The sequence below is a fragment of the Trichosurus vulpecula genome, chromosome 9 (genome assembly GCF_011100635.1).
Source record: "Trichosurus vulpecula isolate mTriVul1 chromosome 9, mTriVul1.pri, whole genome shotgun sequence".
In the NCBI taxonomy this organism is placed as follows: Eukaryota; Metazoa; Chordata; class Mammalia; order Diprotodontia; family Phalangeridae; genus Trichosurus; species Trichosurus vulpecula.
Window position 1 is genome coordinate 186,244,137 of NC_050581.1, and position 22,756 is coordinate 186,266,892.

General features: G+C 41.8%; 1 protein-coding gene across 1 annotated transcript; it reads left to right on the top strand.

Moving 5' to 3' along the window:
* Positions 1–2,151: 2,151 nt before the first annotated feature.
* ARF4 (ADP ribosylation factor 4) lies at positions 2,152–21,129 on the top strand. The gene is made up of 6 exons (XM_036738113.1): positions 2,152–2,558; positions 11,796–11,876; positions 12,096–12,205; positions 17,840–17,911; positions 19,015–19,140; positions 20,185–21,129. The coding sequence occupies exons 1-6, from the start codon at positions 2,492–2,494 to the stop codon at positions 20,269–20,271; spliced, it is 543 nt and encodes a 180-aa protein (XP_036594008.1). The 5' UTR covers positions 2,152–2,491; the 3' UTR covers positions 20,272–21,129.
* The last annotated feature ends 1,627 nt before the right edge of the window (positions 21,130–22,756 follow it).

A 22,756-nucleotide genomic window follows, 5' to 3' on the forward strand; every position in this document is an offset into this window, starting at 1 on the left:
TTGGCATTGAAGAAAATGATGGGAAAAGTAGCTGAACTAGATTGGAAGTGACACGATTCTGAGGTCACTAAAGTATTGATTTTCAAGGTTTCTAAGGAAGGGAAGACACTAAGGTATACATAGCCAGTAAGGTCGGACCTGAACTTGGATCTATAAACAGTGCTACATCCACTGTGTCATCTAGCTAGTCTATACCAAAGGCATGTGAGAACAACACAACCACCTCAGACCTTTTTTTAAAAACGTTTTAAACTAAAACAAAAACGGGCAACATAGAGAACTGGCCTATTTTCTAGAATATGTAGAAATGTCAGAATAATCTACACATCCTTCTTGGAAGACTCCCTGATAAAACATTAGAAGGTAATGCTTCAATCATTCATTGAATATTCCTCACCAGACAGCACTTTTACCACTGTGGTACTTACTGTTTGTTGATTACCAAAAAAAAAAAAAAAAAAGTGCCTTGAGGATTCTCCTTTGAATTTTTCCCTCTATGATCAGTTACATATATATGTATCTCCTGTGATATAATGTTATAGCAATAAAAAGGCACAGTATGCTTATAATAGAAATGTAATATACTATATATACAAAATGTATACAAGTTTTGTACTATATACTAAAAGCAATACTCTCAAGTATTTGCTCAGCGTCCAAACAAACCAACTCTGCGCCCTAAGCACATGCACACCCCCCTTCAAAATAAAAGTCCTGTTTTGGTTGGTGGCCGTAGCAGTTCACTCTAGGGAAGTGAGACACTTGCTTTCAGGCCCGTGTTGCCTTTGCTGTCTGAAAGAGAATACTGCATTGTGTCGTTGCAGCAATCCCAGCAAAAGGTCGAGATTTGTCCAAACTAGGCCCCGAGCTGCTGCAGCTCATCTTTCAAAGTCTGGTAGAGAAGGAAGGGAAAACAAGGAAGGTTCACAGGTAGAGAGCTAAAAGAAAGGGTCTCACCCGCCATTTAATCCAACTCCCGCGTTCTACAAGAGAGCCTAAGGGCCTCACCCACCACCCACTGGGCAAAGGTAGGTTTCAAGCTCTGACCCGCTGCGCTATGAAGCCCCCCTTAAGCAAGCAGGCCAGTTTGAGGAACATGTCCCCCAAAAGGAAGGCTGTGAAATGCTGTTTTGGGTGCTGCTTCCGGATTCTGGGTCTCAGGTCCCCCCCGGGGACCTCCGGAGCCCACCCCCATCCCCAGGGCCCCGAGCCTAAGAGTAGACGGGAATTTCCTTGAGAAACCCTGCTGGGAGCCAAGCTCTGGGCGCTGAAGTGCCCAAAGGACACCAATTTGTCCGATGCCAGGTGGCTCCGGAGGCGGAGGATCTGATTTTAAATCCCACTTTTTCTTACTACTTGTGTGACTTTGGACAGCCTCTGGGTCCGAATTTTCTTTATCTGTAACTGAGCCGGATTAAGTGGCCCCTGAAGCCCCTTCCAGCTCGCTGGGCCTAAGTCACCTGCCCCAGTGGGGGCCTCAGTTTCCTCCCCTGTCGAATTACAGGAGGGGGCTTGGCCTCTGGACAAGGCCCTTCTCGCTCTAGCCCTGGGATCCTAAGACACTTGACCCCACCCCATGGGCCTCAGTTTCCCCATCTGTCCAATTACAGGAGAGCGCTTGGCCTCCGGGCTGGCCCCTCCCTGCCCTACGCTCCCGAGCGGAAGCAAGAAAACGCGGCTCAGGGCTCGGTTTCCTGTACACTCCGGGTTAGACCGGCTCAGGACCCAGGGAGGCAGCTGCGTGGCCTGGGCGTCGCCCGCCGGAAGGACACGCGGAGCTTACCCCGGTCCTGGGGCGAACTTTGACCCTGTTCCACTTCCGGTCCGAGGGACCCTCTCTACTCATCACGTGATAGACAGGGCGGTACTGGAGCGACGCCGAGTAGGCTCCACTTCCCACAATAAGTGGCCGCGCCCTTGAAGGGCGGGGCGGCGAGAAAAGACTTTAACTCCCATGATGCCACGGAGCGGAAGCTGCGGAATCAGCACACAGCTGATGAAGAGGGGGACGTGGAAGGGGACGGTGCGGGACCTCCTGCGCGCCCTATTGGCCTCGGTGCGGCGTAGGGCGTGTGGCGGGGCGGGCCTAGTGTCGTCACTTCCTCCCCTCCAGCCTAGGCCCCGCCCCCTCCCACTCGGCGCCGGCGCAGTGGCTTCCAGCCGGCAGGAAAAGGGGGCGGAGAAAGGGAGGTGGGGGTGGAAGCGCTGACGCGATTCTGTCCGCGTTGGAGCCGCCGCCGTGACCGCCGCCGCGTGACGTGGCAGAGCCCGAGCGCGAGCCGTCGAGCGCAAGCGCCCCATTCCTACAATAAATGCCCGCCGAGCCGCCGCCGGTGCCAGCCGCTCCTGCCGTCTGAGCCCGCGCCCGAGCCCCAGCCGGTGTCGGGGCCGCCCCTCCGCACGGAAGCCGCGAGCAGAGCCACGCAGGCCGCGGGGCCCGCCGCCCCCGTCCGTCCCCGTCACCGCCGCCTTTGTTCCCGTCACCGCCGCCATGGGCCTCACTATCTCGTCGCTCTTCTCCCGCCTCTTCGGCAAGAAGCAGATGCGCATCCTGATGGGTGAGGCCCGGGCCCCGCAGGGAGGGCCGTCGTCTCCCCGGGCACGAGGTCCCCGGCCCGGCTGCCGCGGTCGGGGCTGACCCGCAGCCAGGGCTCGGGGTGGGGGTGGGGATCGAGGCCGGCCTGCCCTCCGCCCCCCGAGTGTTGTCGTCCGAGGGCAGTGGAAGGAGCCGGGTCCGTGGTCAGCAGAGACCGCCCGCCCGACCTGGGCCGCGAGTTACGGGGGCGTCTCAGCTCCTCTCTCCAACCGACCGACTCCATCGTGTCGTAGATCCAGGGGGCGTTGAAACCCATTCCCTCTCCTTTTACCAAGGGGAAACTGAGGCCCGGGGAAGGCCACCCACTCCCCAAGGTCACCAGGTAGTAAGGGGGAGGGTCGGGATTCACACCCAGTACCCCGGCCTCAGTGCCGGTGTCCATCGCTCTATCCTTGTGCCAAGTTGTTGGCGACGGGGTTCTCCCTTTAAACCCGAGCACCTTGAGAGGAGGGGTGTCCTCCTTTCTTGTATCCCCGGCGCTTAGCACACAGTAGGCGCTGCAGAGATGCTTGTTGACTCGTGACCGACGTTAGCGAGTGAACTTGTTGAAACCCTCGAGGGTGAGTAGGTTTGTTTGAAAAAGTTGCTTTCCTCCACTTAGAAGGTTTTTTCCAAGCGCTCCTTCCCTGAGATAAAGGCCGGGTGGCCGTCTCTGGAGTGAGATGCAAAGCGACCCCTTCCTCAGGGTAGAGTTCATTTCCTCCGTATTAACTCGGGTCACTGCCCGCTTCAGAGCATCAAAGGGATAGGGATTAACTAGTGTTGCAGGCTGCTAAAGTTTTGATCTTACAACTAGAAAGAACGGCTCTGGTATGATGATTACTAGGGTGACGACAGAATTTTTAAAAGAAACTTTTTTTTAAAGAAAAGTTTCGTAGTAACAGAATAGGTCTACGTAAATTTGACTTCACGTTGAGTTCTTTTTCTCTCTTGTTCCTAAACTTACTTCTCCAGGCCTCATGAACACAATACCTGTTATTTTGTGCTAAGGAGATGCTAGAAATCAGATGGTTTCCTTTTTCAAAGTTAATTTTTATTTTTCAGGTTTCCCTGGTGAAGAGGTCTCCAGAGTCTTTGCATGTTTCATTTGTGTATTGGATTCAGTTTCATCCCAGCACAAGTTTTACAAATGCTGTTTAACCATTGATCATTTCCCAGTATTTGTTCGTTTCCTAACCTTTTTCTCTTTTTTTTTTCTTTTAATTTTTTGGAGGAGTGTAGGCAGGGCAATTGGAGTTAAGTGACTTGCCCAAGGTCACACAGCTAAGAGTGTCAAGTGTCTGAGGTTGGATTTGAACTCAGGTCTTCCTGACTCCAGGGCTGCTCCTCTACTCGCTGCGCCACCTAGCTGCCTCTACGTGGCCTTTTTCTTATAACTGGTGAAAAACAATTTGAATAAATTGATAGTATGTACCTGAAATCCACCATCTCTGCTGTACTCATTGATTCTCTGGAACCAAAATGTGTGTATGTGTAAAATCCCAGTTCTAATACATTTTGGTGTTGGCTTTCATTTATATGAAATGCAACATGGCATTGTGAATAAAGAGCTTGCCTTGAAGTCAGGAAGACCTAGGCTCAAATTACTTAACTCAGTGCCCTACGTAGCTCTATAACTCCACAAATTACCAAGAAAGTCTGACCTGCACTGATGGAGGAGTTTACTCCTTGGGACTTTGCTATACCAGTGAAATCACAGGTCCAGGCCAAACCCCTTCATAACATCCTTGTAATAATTGCATATATTCTCTTTCTGGTTCTGCTTTCAGGTTCGTATGACTCTTCTCATATTTCTCTTTATATTTGTCTTTTCTCATGGTGCAGTAAATTCATTACATTCATGTGCCCAAATTTGTTTACCCATTCCCCAGTGGATGAATGAGCACTTGGTTTTCAGTTTTTCTTCTACAAAACAGCACAACTTTAAATGGCTGAAATCTGGCAACCTGGAGAGAGATTAGAAGTCTGGAAGGACTTTGAACTGTAATTTAATTTCCGACCTATATGTTAAAGATAGTAAATTATATTTGATTGTATTCTTGTGGCAAAAATAATATGGATGGGTCCTTTTACTTGAGAACCCGTAGGAAATGAATTGAGAGTTTTTAGGTTCACAGTGTCTCAGTTGCTGTTTGTCCAGGCTCGGCTAAAGGGACTGTTCTGGAGAGTGTGAAAACCCTGGTTTGAAGGCAAGGAGGCAGGATATTGAGGAAAGTTGTAATTATAACTACTGTCATGTGAGAAAGTGTGTAAAAGATGTTGAAAGGTTATAGAAATGGCAGCTACTTACATTGCCACTTACCTCTTTTCTAGATCAAAAGAAAGCTTATTTAATTTAAACTGAAGTTTCTTCATCTAGGTTTTCTGCTTTTCTGTTTGTACTTCTGCTGATTATTAGGTTCCCTGGATTTAAAACCATCTTCATGCCCCTTGATATAGAAGACTATTAAATAGTTTACAATTCAAAGATAGTACACTGTTAGAAGACATATAAAGGATATGTTAATCAACGAGTAGGTGTTTGTAAAATACAAACTAAGAAAGATTTTATTTCAATTTAAAGGTTGAGATTTTCTCTCTTGGTTTAAGATTTACAGCATAGCTAGGATGAGAGAACCGGATGAAGCCTCTTGCCTTCCTGAAATCTTACAATTAAAAGGACACAATTTTGTTCATTGTAACCACAACATGATTTTTGCCAGTGGTTCCACCTGTTCCTTTGTAGGTAACCCTTGTACCTCCTGAGCCAGTGTTTTTTTTCCAGGATTTCCTTTTTTAAAAGGTGGTTAAGGATATGGGGTTATAACTTATTGTAGAAATGCTTTTAAGAATTCTCGATTTTCAGCCTTTTGTCTTTAAGTAATTTTCAGTTGTTATAAGAAATTGGTCACATATACTTTAAAATATTTCCTGCCAACTAAACTGCTGTAGCAAAGTGAAGTTCTTACAAGGGAAAAAAATTGTTCATATGAATGATACATAGATTTGTCTGGAAGGTGATTTACCCTTAACTTGAATTTCCAATGAGATATGAGTTGGAAATTGATGGGTAATTTTGTAATACTGTCTTGGGCTTGATTGCCAAAATGTATCTACGTACATGATAAGATGTCCAATTTAGTGATTCTTTTATCAAAATAACATGAGTACTAATAGTAGCCAGCATTTATATGATATCTTATTTGTTACAACAACTCTGGGAGGTAGGTCATGGTGAAGTTACTTGCCCGGGGTTACCAGCTAGCAAATGTCTAAAGCTGTATTTGAAGACGGTATTCCTGGAAGGAGCCTCTGAGATCATAGGATCATGCTTTTAGAACTGAAAGGTACTTTGGAGGTCATCTAACCCAATTCTTCCATTTTATAGATTGGGAAGCCGATAGGAGAAATAACTTCGCTCAGGTGATCCATCTGTTTTAAAAATCCTTACCTAAGGAATGATTCCATTTAATATTTTTCCAGACAAATGATCAGTCTTTGTTTGAATAGAGTGGGAAACCTTCTAGTATTGAGGCAAAGTTGATTTCTTTGTCTCTGTCTTCTGCTTACTGGTCTTGTTTATGTTCCATGATCCTGTGGTACTGGATACATCTAATGGTCTCCAGAGATGAAAGCCTTTCAAATGTGTGATCCTAAGTTTTTTTCTTCAGGTGGAATCACACACACACACACACACACACACACACACTCTCACACTCTCTCTGTATATATATGTTATATATATGTGTCTGTGTACACACACACACACACACATATACATATGTTATGTTATGTGCTGGAGATACACGGAACAGTTCCTGCCCTTAAGGAGCTTACATCTTATTGAATGGAGGCCACCTACTGAGTTGCAAAGGGGCTCTGAGTTTTGTGGATGGAAGGGAACACATTAACGAATTCTGCTGGCAGGGCTGCACATTTTTGAAGTGTTGGAGAAGAGCATGAAGTTGCTTGTCTTTGGGGGAAGGATTTAATCAGGGACCTTTTCAAGAACATCTAATCCAGTTTTCTTGGTGTTCTGCATGGGGCAGCTGAGGCCCAGTGGAGGGAAATGGCTTGTCTGGAGTCTCCCAAGTTAGTGTCAGGGATAACCACAGCCCAGGCCTCTAGATCCTCCACTTCCTTGTTTGGGGCAGTTCATCACAAGCTCATGTAGAGAAATTGGAAGGTTTTGTTCTCTCATTGAGATATCCAGAGTTTTTACAGTTCTAGAAGTGAAAGAAACTTTAGCGGAAACTTCGGAATACAAGGTAGATTTTTGCTGATGATGCAGAAGCCAAGATTCTTGTCTATCCTGACTTCATTTCTGTGGAAGTTCCATGTACTGGCAGAAGTGTTTCCTCCCCAAGTTTCTGTCAGGGCATTTAAAAAAAATCACTCAACATTCACCTTAATATTTGTCCCCATAACACTTTGAGAAATCAGTATTTACTCTGGCTTGGGGGCATTTCTGGAATACTACAAATTTAAAGTAGATGGTAGAACTTGCCAAGTTTCATAGTTTTACGCTGTTAAGAGTTGAAACAGTAAGCTTAGTGTCGTCATGTAGATAAAGAGCATCTGGCCCTGTAAGGGTGCCACCTTCGCGTCTGGGTGCCGTTTCTGATGTGTTTGGGCACAAGCAGATTCAACTGGCCAGATCTCGGCACAGCAACTTGTTGTGTACTACATTCAGAGCATAGCACTTGCTGTACTGCTCTGGTGGCCAGAGTACTGGGGGTATAAAGTATTATAAAATTCTTTGGGTAATTCACTTTTCCTGATGAACATGCAATAAGCTGAGAAGAAAGGACCTTTTGATCATTTTGCTGATGATTAGCACCTCTACTAAAAGTCTGGCTTGGTTCAAGATGTCATATAAATAGTTCCTGAATTTCTTCATCTTCATTCTGTGACAGCACTGAGTTGTTTGCAGATTATGTAAAAATTCTACCTCATGTATAGTTTTTATATATTCAACTAAAGCTGAAATAGAAATTAGTAATTTCATAATATATCTATTTTTATCAAACTTACTGTAAATTATGTATTTAAAACTAAAAAGCTTTCTGAAAAATCAGAATTAGCTTTAGTTTCCTTTTCTTGAGTACTGTTGCAGACTGTAGCAACATTAGGAAATTCATACTTAAATGGTTAGCACAAGTGAATTAGATCACTTACTTGGTGTTCCAGTATATCAAGATATATGTATCAGTTTATGCTGTATGTTAGTAAGCACATCTTGGGAGAAGCTATGGATCACTGACATAATTTCATGATTGTACCTTTTAGTTGGCATTTAATAGTCTTGTTATTTATGTATTCATTTTATAAAAGACACTAAAGTTTAATCCGCATTTTTGTTTTTTATTTTTGAAATGAATATTCTTGTGTCTAATAGATAACTAATTCTTAAACCAACAACTTTATATGACAGCACTTCTTCTATAAATACTTATTACCTTAGTGTGGGTGTTTGAAAGATTCTTAAGGTTCTTATGCAAAATTATTTTACAGTAAGATCTGTTTACAAAAGTAATTAGCTGTGTGAGAAAAGCCATGAAGCCTGTAGGGAGAGGGGTACCTTTTGACTTAGAGAGAGCTGTGCTCCTTGAGGCTTGGCAGGTTGTATCAACAATTTGGCTAGCAGCCGCTGTGGGGGTGAAAACCGGCCCAAGCCCAACAATAAGAGCACTGCTGGTACCTGTTCTTTTGATCGGCTTTACTAAGGAAAGTAATGGTTAAGGGGTTAACAGTCTTACTTTAATCCAATGTATACATATAAACTCAATTAGTTCAGGAGGAAAAACCAGCAACCAGAACGTTAGAGCAAATTCAAACAAGTTACAAACATACACAATATAAACAGACCAGAGCACAATTCATAGTTACCAAGAGACCATCAGGATCTGGGTTCACAAGTTGGGAGGCTCTTAGAGGGGCTGCCCAGAGTCCCATGCCAACACTCCTGCAGGAGTGAGAGCCTCAAGCAAATAACTGTTCTCTTTATATAGTTTTCAGCTGTCATCAAATGTCATCTGAGCGTCCAGAACTTGGGCATCTACTATTGGCTCTGGTCTTACTTAGCAACTCCCCTTAGGCCCTGGGGGCTTCACACCCACATTGGCTTAGCACCTAGTAAATAGGGGTTTGGGCCTGGGGCTTTGCACCTAGTAAGGCTCAGTCAAAGACACTTAATCAATTTAGCATTCTAAAAGAGTAAAAAAGTCTGAACTTAATATTGCAAGATGGGGGCGAGAGGCCCTGAGACAGGCCCAGGCTCTGTGTATGCCACCTTAGGCAGTTCATATTTTGGGGGGCAAGTAAAATTAAGTGACTCGACCAATTGGTATGAAAATATATCAGAATATAAAAGAGAAATTCAGGAAGACTTGTAAGAACTGATGCAGAATAAGCAATCACATACCCAGTGACCCAAATAATGTACACCAAAAAGTGCTGAAAGGAGCCCTAAGTCCAAGGCAGTGCAATAACCAGTCTTAGCCCCAGAGGAGAGGAGGAAACAACTCTCTTTTTGGTAGAGTGGGGACTGCTTGTTCATGCCAAAGATCTGCATATGTTGTCAAATACTTGGGTACCAAGGGTTAGTTTTGCTTAAATATTTTTGTTTCCAAGGGAGGCTTCTCTGAGAGTAGGGTATATCTAGAAATGACAGTACTGTAGAAGTTAAAGCCATCCATAAAACATATTTAAAAATTTTTTTGAAATAACAAAATTTTGTTTAAGAATTAGCATAAGTTGCATATTTCCTGGACTAGTTGTCTGAAGGCAATTTTTTAATATCAAACTTGGCTATAATTTTGACTTGATGGTGTTTTGTTTAGCCAGAAGTGAGTTTTGCTTTAATTTTAAGTTTTGAATAAAGTCACTTTGAAATTTATTCACCGTGGACTAAGCTCCCTGTCAGTATGGCAAGTGTTTCCTGTTCCCTTCCACTGCCACTGGGGATGCCAGACCTTTAACGGATGTAGCCATGTTGGAAATCAGAGCTCCCTGTAATCCTGGTGAAGATGCTCAAGGGAGTTGAACTATTTTAGTAGTGCTTTACAAGTTTTAAAAATTCTGTTTCCCTCTTAAAAATGTCTAAATTTGTTTGACATACTTGGAGAAGGTAGTAGCTTCCTCCATAAGACAAAAGTTGACAACTGATGGTGGAAAGAGTGGTATAGGCTCTTGAAAAGTATAAGCCATAATACATGATAAATAAGGAAAGGGAAAGTAAAAAGAATTTCTTTGCAGAAGGAATCAGTCATCTGAAACTGAAATCAGTCCGTGAGAGACAGCATGGTATTGGCTAGAGACCCCACTTGGTGTCAAGAAGAGTTAGGTTCAGGAGTGGCCTGCTCCGATGCATGCTGGCTCTGTGAAGCCTGGGCAAGTTGCTTACTCTCTAAGGTCCAACTAACTCCAAGATTATGAATTGCTGATCTTCTTGGAGAAAGAGAGTTCAGTGCTAGGATGTGATGAAATCATAGGCCCTGCTTTCTGTCTCTGAAACCTCTCCCACCCCCCACCGTGAGTCCAAATGTACTGTTAATTGAGTACCTTTTTGAAAGAAAATTGAAAATTAATTTTTCAGTACTTGAGGTGGTGGATCTAGCGAGTAATAGTATAGTAATCAGAGCTAATTTCTGACTCAAAAGCTTGGGCTCCTTTTGCCAAGTTGGACTACAGTGGAAAATTAGCCATTTCAGTTTGTTTGAGTCTTCAACGACACAACAAAAACCAAGTGGGGAAATTTGATGTTTTTATTATCTCAAAAAATGATAATCATTGTGTGCTATTGATCTCTCATTAAATGAATTCTCCAGGAATTGATGTTTAAAAGTATGCACATCTCTTGAGATTTGTATTTATAGATGTATTTTACTCTGTTCTTTTAAATAATTAACTGGTATTTTTCTTTATTGTTGCAAATTTTAGCTAATTCTGTGGTCTGGGTGAGGCCCCAGAAGCTCTAAAAAATATGGTTATGTGTATTTGGTAAGGTAGACAAAGCGGAGTTTGATGATTCTTGTCTGGATGCCTTCTGTGATAGCAAGGCTATGACCACTGAGATTGAGAGCTGCCTTCTGTTCATTCATTTATTTATTGTGGGTTTTGTCACCAGCAAGAAAGCTGCCCCTCCTTACTGCCCTCCCTCAATCGCCCTCCTGTGCTGGGAAGCCTTCTGATGGGGCCCCCATGTCTTTTCAGGCTTTGGTGTTAAAGGAGGGGTGGGTAGGAACAGTCTTGCCAGACCCTCAGGCCTGTTTTCTCGTTTGTGAAATAAGGAGTAGTCAATCATACAAATGAATGAAATAACATTTCTTAAGTGCTCTCTATCAAGTGAGCTAAGTGGAAGTAGAATGTTTTGTGAGCCTCATGCAGGGAAAAATATGAATTGTTCTCTTAGTTTTTTACCTTCCAGGTTTTAAAATAGGCCTATAATGATCTGTTCTGAAGAGAAGAACGTTCTTTATGTTGCAGAAGATTTTTACCCCAATTCACTACTGGGCTTAGTTTTTAAATTTCTGGATGATGGTTCACAGGATCTTAGATTCAGAGCTGGAAGTGACCTTAGAGAGTCGATCAACAAACATTTATTAAAGGTTTAGTATATTATGTATGAGGCTTTCAATGTGCTAGGTGCTGAAAAGTGCTTACAGACCATTGAGTCCAATGTCATCGTACAGATGAGGAAACTGATACACAGAGCAGTTAGTGGTCTTACACAGTTACCCAGTTAGTCAGTGTATGGTACAGGACCTCAACGCAGTTTTACCCTCCACACTGTGCTGTTTCTCTTGGTCTACCTTGGGAAGATGATGTTTAGACATACTAAGGTAATTTTTGCCCTTATATCTTGGAGTCCTTTCTCCCCTTCCCCTCTTTTATAATACTAGTCAAAGAAGTAGAATTGATATTTTTTGTTTATATTCTCTTATTGTAATCAATTTTTTTGATATTTGATGTGGCTGTTATAAAAGTTAAATCACTGGACAGTTCTGATTGAAAATATTTTCTCTAGTTGAAATATGTTTTGTCTAGGGCTCAAAAAGAATGTAAAAAGATATTTTTAATTTTTATTTTTATTCCTTGAAATGTTTCTGTTTTACTTTTTAAAGAAAAAATTATGTTCAAGTTCTGTAAGGCTGATTGTAAAATGATTTTGTAGTTCACACTTTGGAATAGGATCTAAAATCTATTTTCCTTTCTCCAGTTGGTTTGGATGCTGCTGGAAAGACGACTATTTTGTACAAGCTGAAGTTAGGGGAGATAGTCACCACCATTCCAACTATTGGTAAGGAAACTGATGGTTCATTCTAATTTGTAAAGTGGCCAGAGAGCTTTTAAAGTTTGGAGGAATGCATCTTACTGCTGCGTAGATGCTGCTATGATCCAAACGAGTTTTTATTTGTGAAAGTTTGCTAAATATTTGTTAGAATTTAAAGGAATGATAGAATACTGCAGCCATGGATTCAGTTGATCAATTTCCCTAACTATTTTTTCTTCTTCTTAGGTTTTAATGTTGAAACAGTAGAATATAAAAATATTTGTTTCACAGTATGGGATGTTGGTGGTCAAGATAAAATTAGACCTCTTTGGAGGCATTACTTCCAAAATACACAGGTAGGATACCGATTTTCTTACTTATTACTGACATAGTAAATATGTGTTTATATGTGCATTACAAGCTGTTTTTCAGACATGAGTCATCATTCCTCTTATCGTTATTTTCATGTCCCTGGGTGGACTCCGCCTTTTACTCATGTGGACTCAATTTGGCCTGGAGAGGTAGACTTGATTGAGTGATCCCAAGGAGGCTTTTTGGGTCCCACCCACCACTTGTCACTGTCCTCACTTTACTGACTTTTCAGTCTTAGTTTAAAAAATAGCAGGGGATAGGGAATTACCCAGAGTGAAATTTTATTTTCATGTACTGAACACCAACTTTAGAAGCCTTTTTAATTTCATCAGGTATAGTTTTCTTTAAAAAAAAAAAAGTAACAAAATTTATAGTATATTAATTCTTTTGTTGATTATTTTGGGAATATAGTATGTAAAGTGGTCAGTATTTCCTTGCTGTGTGTGCCTCTCCCTGGTGCTGGTCTCTGCCCCTCTTCATCTTAGTGTGCAGTTAATCAGCTGGAGACTAGTCTTGGGGTGAGAGCCTTTCAGTCGTGGTTGGTAAAGAGGGCATTTATCAGTTGCTTGCTGCATGCCAGGCATTGTACTAGGGACTAGGGATACAAAGACAAGCAGCCAGGACGGCTCAACCTTGAAGAGGCTTAGGTCTTAATGAAGAAACCTAGCACATAAAAGGAAGCTGGGGGAGGCGCACCAGTTTGGGAATGGTGGATGACTCAAGGAGCCGCCTCAGAGCCGCACGTCCCAGGAGCAGAGGGGGGATGGGGGACCAGGGGTTGTTCATCATGGTGGCTGTGAGCTGGCAGAGTGGGTGGAGAGCTGGACTTGGGTCAAGAAGATCTGGGCTGGAATCTTGCCGTAGGCTCTTACTAGCCGCGTGACACTGGGCAAGTCGCTTAACATCTCCCAGCCTCAGTATTCTCATCTGTAAAATGGGAGTATAATTTGTTGTTGTTACTATTACGCCTTCTATATATCCAAGTGGAACTTCAGGCCTTTTATCTTTCGAATGTATTTTGCAAAATGTTATCGAACTAATGTTTATGGAGAACTTGTGTGCAAAGAACAACTTGACCAGGTCTCTGTTCTTTCCATGAAATCCTGTATCCACATCTCACATGTCACTTCCTGTTTGAGGCCTGGAAGCTCACATAACCTCTGTGGGACTTAGTTTCTTTATCTGTAAAATGAGGGAGTTGGACTAGATGTGTCCCCAGAGCCCTTCCATCTTTAAAGCTGTGCTCCTGTGTGAGTCCTAGGGGATGACAGAGTTGTGATTAGCTGAGGACAGAAGGTACAGGCATCGAACCACATTTACAGTGTATTAACATGGAGCTGAGGCTGGAGAGCAGTGAGGTGTGGTGGACAGGAAACCTTGATTCTAAGTGCTGTCTCCAGTGCATCCTGGCTGAGTGACTCAGGGCTAGTGGGTCTCTGACCCTCCCAGAACCCCCAGGCAGCTCTCCAAGGTGCTGACCCACCTTTGTGATTCAGGAAGCTTCCTCACTTTCAAGCTCCCTCATAGAGGTGAAATCCCAGGTCTGGACCAAAGAAATTGATGTTGAAGGCAAATCTTTTTAGCCAGAGAAAGAGTAAGATGACTCTGGCACTTTGCTTACCTTTGCTGGTTTAATTCTGTTTATTCATGTATCAAAGTTCTTATCTTGCGGTTGGGGTAAGATTCTATCACTAGGACTCAGGTACCCTTGGTCAAGTGGTTTGTACCTTTTGAATCTTTTGTTTGTACCAAAAGAATCTTTTGAAAGGAGAGTGCTTTTCTTTTTTTTTCTTAAATTAAAAAAGTATGTATTGAAATAGCATAACTTAATTAATTACTAATAATCATTTATCATTAATGTTAATGTTATCAATAATTTGGTAATAATTAATTGCCTGATACCAAACTTATTAGGCTTTTATTATTTTATTTATATTTTTGGCAGGGCAATTGGGGTTAAGTGACTTGCCCAAGGTCACATAGCTAGTACATGTGTCAAGTGTGTGAAGCCGAATTTGAACTAAGGTCCTCCTGATGCCAGGGCTCTACTCACTGTGCCACCTAGCTGCCCCCCTTATTAGGCTTCGAAAGAAGACATTTAGCATACTTTCAATTTCATATTTTTCTCACCAATTCCTATCAGTCATAGCCAAATCTAATCTTGTTCTCATACTCAGATCTAATTAAAATACTTCTTTCTAATTTGCTTCAAACCTTTACTATGGAATTAGCTGTGGTCCAGTTTGCTGTCAGAAGTCCTTGTGGCTTTTCATAGCTGGCTGTGGGAGTTGTTAGGAAAGCCTGATCATAACTCATCTCTGTTAGACAAGGCCTTAGTTTACCTTTGGCCATTAACAGATTTCTGACCTGCAAGGGATGCAGTATTCTTTCCTAGTTTGTACCCAAAGAGGAAATCATGTATCTGTGTTGTGAAACATAAAATTTTGTGACTCTTTTCACTTACTCCGTTCAGAAAGGAGCTAATTTCTAATCTTCAGCCAGAGTGTTTCCCCCTCCCCAAGGGTGCTTCGATGTTTGGCATTTAGCTGTGTGGTGCCTTGGATATTCCTTCCAGGAGTGTAGATCCATATCTCTCCATGTTCTTTCATCCCTGGGCTCTGCTTTTACGTCTGTTTCCCCCAGAAGGGCTCACCTCAAATGCTTCAGATAGAGAAGCACTTTTCTTTTGTCTACCAGGATATCTTTAACATTGGGAATGTTGAGAGATTGCCTTGGATGTAGATTGCTTTAGTAAAAATTTTCCTTATTGCTTTCTAGAAGTGCTTAGATTTCTCTCAAGATTACATTTTGAACAACATAGTTTCTAGCTAGGAAAGGGCCAATAGGACAGCATCGTAGTGCTTGGAACATGGTAGGCACTTATTAAGTGTTTACTGAGGTAATGATCTGAGGGGCCATCAGTGTAGTGTGTATATAAAAGGCCCCAACATGGGGCTGGGTGACGGAAAGGCCGGCTGTGATTCTAGTAATGAACGCTTTGAGAAAGAAAAGGGAATAAACAACCTGTGGGCTTGTTTGTGTGAATGAGACTGAACATCAAAGGAGGGGAAGTCACTAGGGAGATCCATGTAAGGATGGCCTAGAATTGTCAGTGAATGGCAGGCAATATGCTGGAGGACCCTGCATTATGGGCATAAAATAAGGGCACTCCCCAGAAACTTCTGCAAAACAGACATAAGAAGAAAATCTTGCTTCCATCAGCCTTGTTCTGTCTTCATGTTTCCTGGCATGAGTGTCCATCTTGGCATACTTCTTTGGCTGGCATTTGAAATATGTTCTCTCAGAAAAAATGTAATTTACTGTTGCTTCAGGACTAATACATGCAACTAATGGACTTGAACAGCTGTACAAAGAGGAAAAAATCCACCATCTTAACAGTTGAACTAGATTCTCAAACCATGTATTATTCACCCTCTATATGAAGGGCCCTGTGCTAGGTAGGTGTGGGATACACAAAGGGAGGCCAGGGACTTGAGAGAGTCTCCTTAGGGGGGCCGTATTTCCTTAATGAGTGCAAGTAGATAGAAGGAACATGAGAGGAAGATTGGAATGGGGAATTCTGAGGCCCCCCCCCCCCCCAGAGGTGGAGGCTGAAGACGTTGGCATTAAGGAGGGAGGGAGGAGTGGGGGCAGGAGAGGAATTACTAAGTAATAAAAGTAGTGAAGTGTCAGGAGATTCTGGGCCTTAGACTGTCTTTGAGGTTTCCGGCCTGCTCCTGGTGATTCCTTTCTGCACTGCCACTGTGTTGCTCTCTGGAAACTGAGTAGACACTGTTTGTTATCATAAGCACATTTAGAGGTTTATCTGACTGGGACTAGAATATTCCCTTGATTATTTGGTGACTGGAACTCCAGCTGTTGGAGTCAAAAGGTGGCAGTTTAGAGAGGAGCCCTTATTCCCCTTGGCATAGCATATGTTCTTATAAACTAAAGATGATACCAGTTGTTCATTAAAATTTTTTAATTAATAATTTTTTAAACTAAAGATGATACCAGTTGTTCATTAAAATTTTTTCCCCCAGATTCCTCATGTCCTTATTATAAGAACAACAGAATATGGTTCATTTCCCCCCACCATATTCTAGTTAAAAATTACTGTTTTGGGCTCATGTTCCCTTTTTTACAATGCTTGCTAGATTTGGGAATCCGAATTGTAGTAACTATAATCCTAAGTACTGGGGATCCCCCTAGTATTACACAGGAATCAAGGTGGTCAATTCTTTTCTGAAGACTTAGTTTTAGATGTCATAATATGGTGACAAAGAACAACTGCCTTAGAAGACCTTTATTCCAATCTCTGCCCAGGTGTTAGGATTTAACTTTTATTGCAGGCACAATTCACTTTTTGTGTTTACACATAAACATTGATGGAGGAGTCACTGCTCCTGCTTGGGTTCTCTGGATAAACAGTTTTGTTATCTGTCTTTACAAGATGGTCAATGAATTCCTGTTAGACTTCATAACACATAGTCCCTTTCCATCAGTCACAGTTGGTTGCTGTAGGTTTGGTAGACGATGTCAGATTTAGCTTTAGTGAAGTCACACAGAGTTGAAATGTAGCACCTTGCAGGCACCCATTTCTGCCTTCATCAATAGCTTCTCAGGCCCAAGAACTAAGATGATACGGATAGCCTTCCATCAAGTATCAGAGTCACAAGGGCTGACCTTGGAGGACACCGTGGTGAGTTCGCCAGGCTTGTGGTCCCAGTAGCCATGCCTGACCATGATGATGGGCACCATAGATACTTCTAATCATTTCTTTGGGCTTTTGGTGTCTGGGCTAATATATATTGACTGCTGTAGTTAGCGGTGGCCACTAAGGTCTTAAACCAGGGAATGCCAACAAATTCAAGTGTGTTTCTGAACAGACATCTTGAGGGGAGTGCAGAAGAGAGATCCCCTCCAGAGACTTCAGTCTCATGTTGTTAATGAAATGTTCCCAGCTTATGTTCTTGCATCTTGGAGACATTCTTCTTATCTCTCAGAGTATCTGAGAATTCCCTTCTCCCCACAGTGGTCCTCTTCATTTCTGGCTTTTGGTAGAGGGTGCATCTGACTGGCACAAGAGCCCCAAGTTTTGGTCGATGTCTGTGAAGGGCTCTTTGATCTTAGATGTCACGGAATGTTTGAGCTACTTGTCTGGGTACCTACCTGTCAGCATTGTTTGGGGGAAATATTTTCTAAACCATAAATTGTTCCATGGATGTAAGCTATCCTAATATTTAGCTTTGTTTTAAGGAAATCAAGTTTGCTAGAATTTCTTATTTGATCTGTTTTTAGTTGTAATTTTATGTATTTAATTGTGTGAGCCAACTGTTGATTAAATTGTTAAAACATGAATGTTTAGATGCTTTGGTTTTGTACTACTTTTTGAATTCCTGTGGCTACTTCCATGAAAAGAGAGAAGAAAGGAAAAGGATTTGGGTGAAATGAGTCAGTTTTACAACTTTGCAGCATATTTAGTAAAATTTTTGTGTATGAGTTGGTTGTTCATGCTATGGAATGAATCACTTTAAAATCCTGACAGAAATAATATGGCTTTTGGGGGGTATATTTACTCAGTGATTAGTTCATCAGAATTGTTTTTTTCCTTCCAGGGTCTTATTTTTGTGGTAGATAGCAATGATCGTGAGAGAATTCAAGAAGGAGCCGAAGAGCTGCAGAAAATGGTAAGAAAATAAGTAAATTAACATTATTAATAGATAATTCAATTAAAAATTGGCATGTTGTTCAACTAGAGAGATTTTCAGGACGAAGCAACTGAGTTTGTTCCATCAAGTGGTGATGATTGTAATATTTTAATCTTGTAGTTAGACATCAAATTTTAGTGCTGGAAGGGCCATTGGGAATTCTAGTACCAGACACTTATTTTAAGATGAAGGAACTAAGCTCCAAAGAGGTCATGTGAGTGCCCACTGGCATACCTAGCTCACTTGATGCTTGCCCCATATTCCTTTTCATTTATGTCAGAAATCTTTGGCCATAATGGCCCATCTTGGCAAAGAGGACCCTGTGGTCCTAGAGACTCCTTTCTCTGGGTATACATGTTCTTCCATTCACATCTGAGGACAGAGGTGGCACCTTTTCTCTGCCTGTTTGCATCTTGCCAAGTCTTCATCATCATTTGTAAATTTCATGATAGGTACTTTGCCCCTAGCAAGGCTCCGGGCAGCCCTTGTGAGTAGAGGCACAAGTGGCCAGGTTTTGTAGAGTGGCTGATTTCCCACCAGCTTTTGTCTTGACTCTCATCTTGCTTGGCTGAAGATAAGTGAAAAGAGCAGGAGAAGCAAAGGAGTTAGCGACTGGCAATTCCTTACTTCTGCTGATGTCCTCCCTCATAGAAGGTGAATTGGTAGATAGGCATCTCGCTGGGCACTGTTGCTTTGAATGATTTTGCATTGGGTTTGTCTGTGAAGAATCTGAAACTTGGTAAATACTTAAGCCTGCCCTGTGACTCAGCATGCAATGCCACCTTATTGGGGTAGGTGCTAGGGGTACAAAGGAAAAAACCCCAATGATCCTGCGCTCAAGAAGTTAAGAATTTATTTGGGGGAGCACCTTGTCCCACAGGTAAGTTGGTATGAAATGTACAGAGTACTGTGGAGGTGGGGTATCAGGCCAAGCATGTTGGAGGCTGCCCCTGAGCTGAGCTTTGAAGGAAACTGGGGGATTTGTGAGACTGGAACAGAAGGAGGAAAGGTTCACTTAGCTTAATGATGGAAATTGGATTTTATTCCAAGTAATGATGTTATTAACACCAATTTATTTCCAGCTTCAGGAAGATGAATTGCGGGATGCTGTGCTACTGCTCTTCGCAAACAAGCAGGATCTGCCCAATGCCATGGCGATCAGTGAAATGACAGATAAACTAGGCCTGCAGTCCCTTCGTAACAGAACTGTAAGTGCTGGAGCCAGAGCTGACCTCGCATCATTGGGGGCAGCAGATGGAGAAGACTCGTTGTAGGACAGCATCAGTGGGCTTGACTAAACTGTGCAGAGGCAAAGGCTCATTGGAAATAGCTCATTTCCCTTGTGATTTAGGGGGTCCATTATGGTGGAAGAAGAGGTGAGGAATGTGGTAACACACCAAGTACCCAGATGGGGTGCTGAGCCAGCTCCACCCCTTCCCATTCTCTTTTACTTGAGTCTGCAAGAATAGTTAAGTTCACTTCCAGAGGCATCCCTTAATGAGCTCGCCCCTTCAGCAGGCATATTGCACTTAGGTGCTTCATGCTGCTGGTTCTTATTTATTTTTAAAGAATTGTTTTATTGATTTTTCTTCTTTTTACATTACTGTCATTTCTCTATTACTTCCCTTCCGAATCCCAAAAGCCTTTCTTGTTAAGGAAAAAAAAAGTATAGCTAAACAAAGACCAAAAAACCCCATTGGTTGGGCCTTTGTATTTTTATAGCATGAGTTTGTAAATTTGTAGCTGGATGTTTTTGGATTGCAACTGGCTGTGTAATTATAGTAATTTTCCTGTAGTGTGTTTTCCTGCTATGATCAAGATTTCTTTTATCCTCCAATTAATTTCCGTTTTCTTAATTTAAGAGTTAAAGGGACTTTGGTATATTGTTAAAGCCAACTTCTCTTTACAGATGAGAAGAATGAGTCCCAGAGCTGGGACTTAAAGTCACTCAGTTGGTTAGATACTGGATGGCAATGTTAGGAGGGAGGAGAAATGTCATTTTGTGATACATGAGTATCATAAGATCTGCCCACTCTCAAAAAGTGGTTGTAGTCTTGTTTAGGGTTGGTTGTGCTCCTTGACAGAATGGGATTTGGGATTGAGGATTCATTACTTAGTTTCTTCTGTGTTCTAAGCTTAGAATGCTTGTAGGAAACCCATTTTCTTTCTTTGTTCTGATTTAGAAGACATTTTTGAAATTTAACAGACTGTTTTCTCTTGTTAATAGGCTTTTTTATCTCATTTCTTCACAGTGGTATGTTCAAGCTACCTGTGCTACACAAGGAACTGGGCTGTACGAGGGTCTGGACTGGCTGTCGAATGAACTCTCCAAACGTTAAATCCAGCCGGATAACTGACCAAGGACATGTTTGATAGAATTGGGTCTAGGCTTGTTACAACAAAATTAGTTTGCATCTTGGTTATTAAATGGTATCTTGGAACTGGTTTGGGCAGGATTTTACAGCATTTAAACTCATTTTGTTGCCAATTATTGTTTACCAAGTTTAACGTTGCTGTTATAGCAGTTACACTTGGATTTAAAAAATTCTCCTTAACTTGAAAAAAAAGTGTACTCTTATGATTTTACTTCCCTTGGCCTAAATGCCTGGACATAGCTATTGTGACGACCTTCAAATGAATATGTTTTGAATGTTTTTTTGAGCCCCAATAAATAATGTTTTAAAGTTTCCCCTTGCTACTTTACTGATACCTTATGTCATTCCTTGGACAGTCTGCTGATTTCAAAACGTAGCATTCCATTTGTATTTATTTCTCTCCCTTGCCAAAAAGACTTTCTAATACTGCTGCTGCCAGCCAAGAAAATGCTCTAAAACACTATTCAGATTTCCTGCAACTGAGGGACATTGGAACTTTTTTATTAACCAGCCCTGCTTATCTTCGTGTGATTTGGACTTGATGGATAATTAATTCTGTGCTGGTGGCCAAGAGTTGATACTGAGATGGCTTTTAATACTCAGCAGATTGTCTTCCTTTCTATTGTATCTTTTTTTATGTTGCATGTTGCTTTTGGTATCAGACTGACTTTTTGCCCAGTGTATCATAGTTCAGCTGATGTTTTATTGTTTATTGGTGAACATATCTTCATTAAGAGATTTTGGAAAATTCATCAAACTCAATAATGAATTAGTTTCTTCATAACCCACTTGAAATTATTCCTAATAAAATGATAAAATATACAATTGGGTTTGTGCTTCTTTAATCTCATAAAGATCTGCATTTGGTAGCAAAGCTTTTATGATGATTAAAAGTAAAAAGTCATAATAAATTGTCCCAAACCTGAATTCATGAGTCTTTTTGGTAATCATAATCAAGCCAAGTCAATAAGCATTTTTTAAGCACCTGTTGTGTGCATGCCTTGTGCAAGGTGTTACGGATTCAGAGAAAGGCCCAAAGATTTGTTTCCCAGTCGGGGAGACAAAATTGTAGACAAAATAGGATAAATTGGGGAAAATCTTAGAGGGAAGCCTCTAGAATTAAGAGAGATTGAGCAAAAAAATTGTGAAGCCCTCCCTTGGAGTTTTACTCTGGTGCCTTAGTCTGGCTGTAGAGTTGAGTGTACTGCCATGCCTAAAAGTTACGCCAATTGGGCACAAATTTGAGCCAGTTCCTACCAAGTTGCAGAGTCTTTGAAAACAGGCCTGTTGAAAGATTCAGTGTCTCCTCAAAGAAGGAGCAGCCTAGCTGAAGTCAGAGAAAATCGGTTTGGTTGGTGAAAGAGTGATGAATTTGTTAGCTATGGAGGTACCTAATAAAGTGCAGGAAGCAGGGGGAGGTTGTAGTCTGAGAGATCATGGATCCTTGACCTATTTAAGGTTTCAAGAATTGAAAGATAAATGAATTGTAGATAGTGAAAAAAATGATTATCAAAGTAGAAGCTGATGGGGGAAGAGGGGAGGGAAACAGCTGTAGGGTTTTGGGTTTTGTTTTTTAAATGTTTTGTGGCCTGACCGAAAGAAATGCCCTTCTTAAGCCCAGATTAGGTTGTATCTTAGGTAAATTTTGTTTGTCACATACTGTTGGTAATTTAAATCATAGTACACTTTGAAATATGCTTTGGGTGTTTTTTTTTTTTTACCAAGGCTGTCGATAGTTTCAAAAATGTTTTATGTAAATTATATTGATAGATAAGCATCAGAATTTAATTGAGTGTTGAAAGAAAAAGCAAAATTGCTTTTTCTGCAATAGACTTGTCTCAAATCCACTGTTAAATGGACATTACCTTCATGCAGTCAGTATCTGTATAGTTATCGTATGAAAGGTTAATTTTTGCTAAACCTAAATTTTAATGAGGTTTGTTTGGAAAATCCGCATTCCAGTGTTATGACTTAGAGTTGCTCCCTGCTTTGGTTCTGATCTCTGTTGTAACACTCCAATGCCTGCAGCTGCTTCCCTCATCCTTAAAGAGCTAGCCCAGGTCCTGCAACCACCATCAAGGCCTTCCCTAAGGCTCCCAGCTTAAAGTCTTCTTTCCCCCTTTCATGAGACTGCAGAACCCAAGCTCAGCCCCCATCCATTCTTACTCCTGTTGTGACCTTCATCAAGACATTTCCCTCTGTGGGCCTGTTTTCTTGTCTTAAAATGAAGACTTTGAACTAAATGACCTCTAAGTTCCCTTTGGAAAAACTGCAGGTGTTGAGCTGGCTTCTGGCGGGGTGGGGCAGGGAGAGAATGTTTTAAATTTAATCTCAGTTCTTCTAAAATTACCACCAGTTTCTTTTTAAAATATTTAGGCATGGAGATTTAACACTTGGTTATTTTTCATAGGAAGAATAAAGATTACTGTTCTGGTCAGTGTTAGTAAGA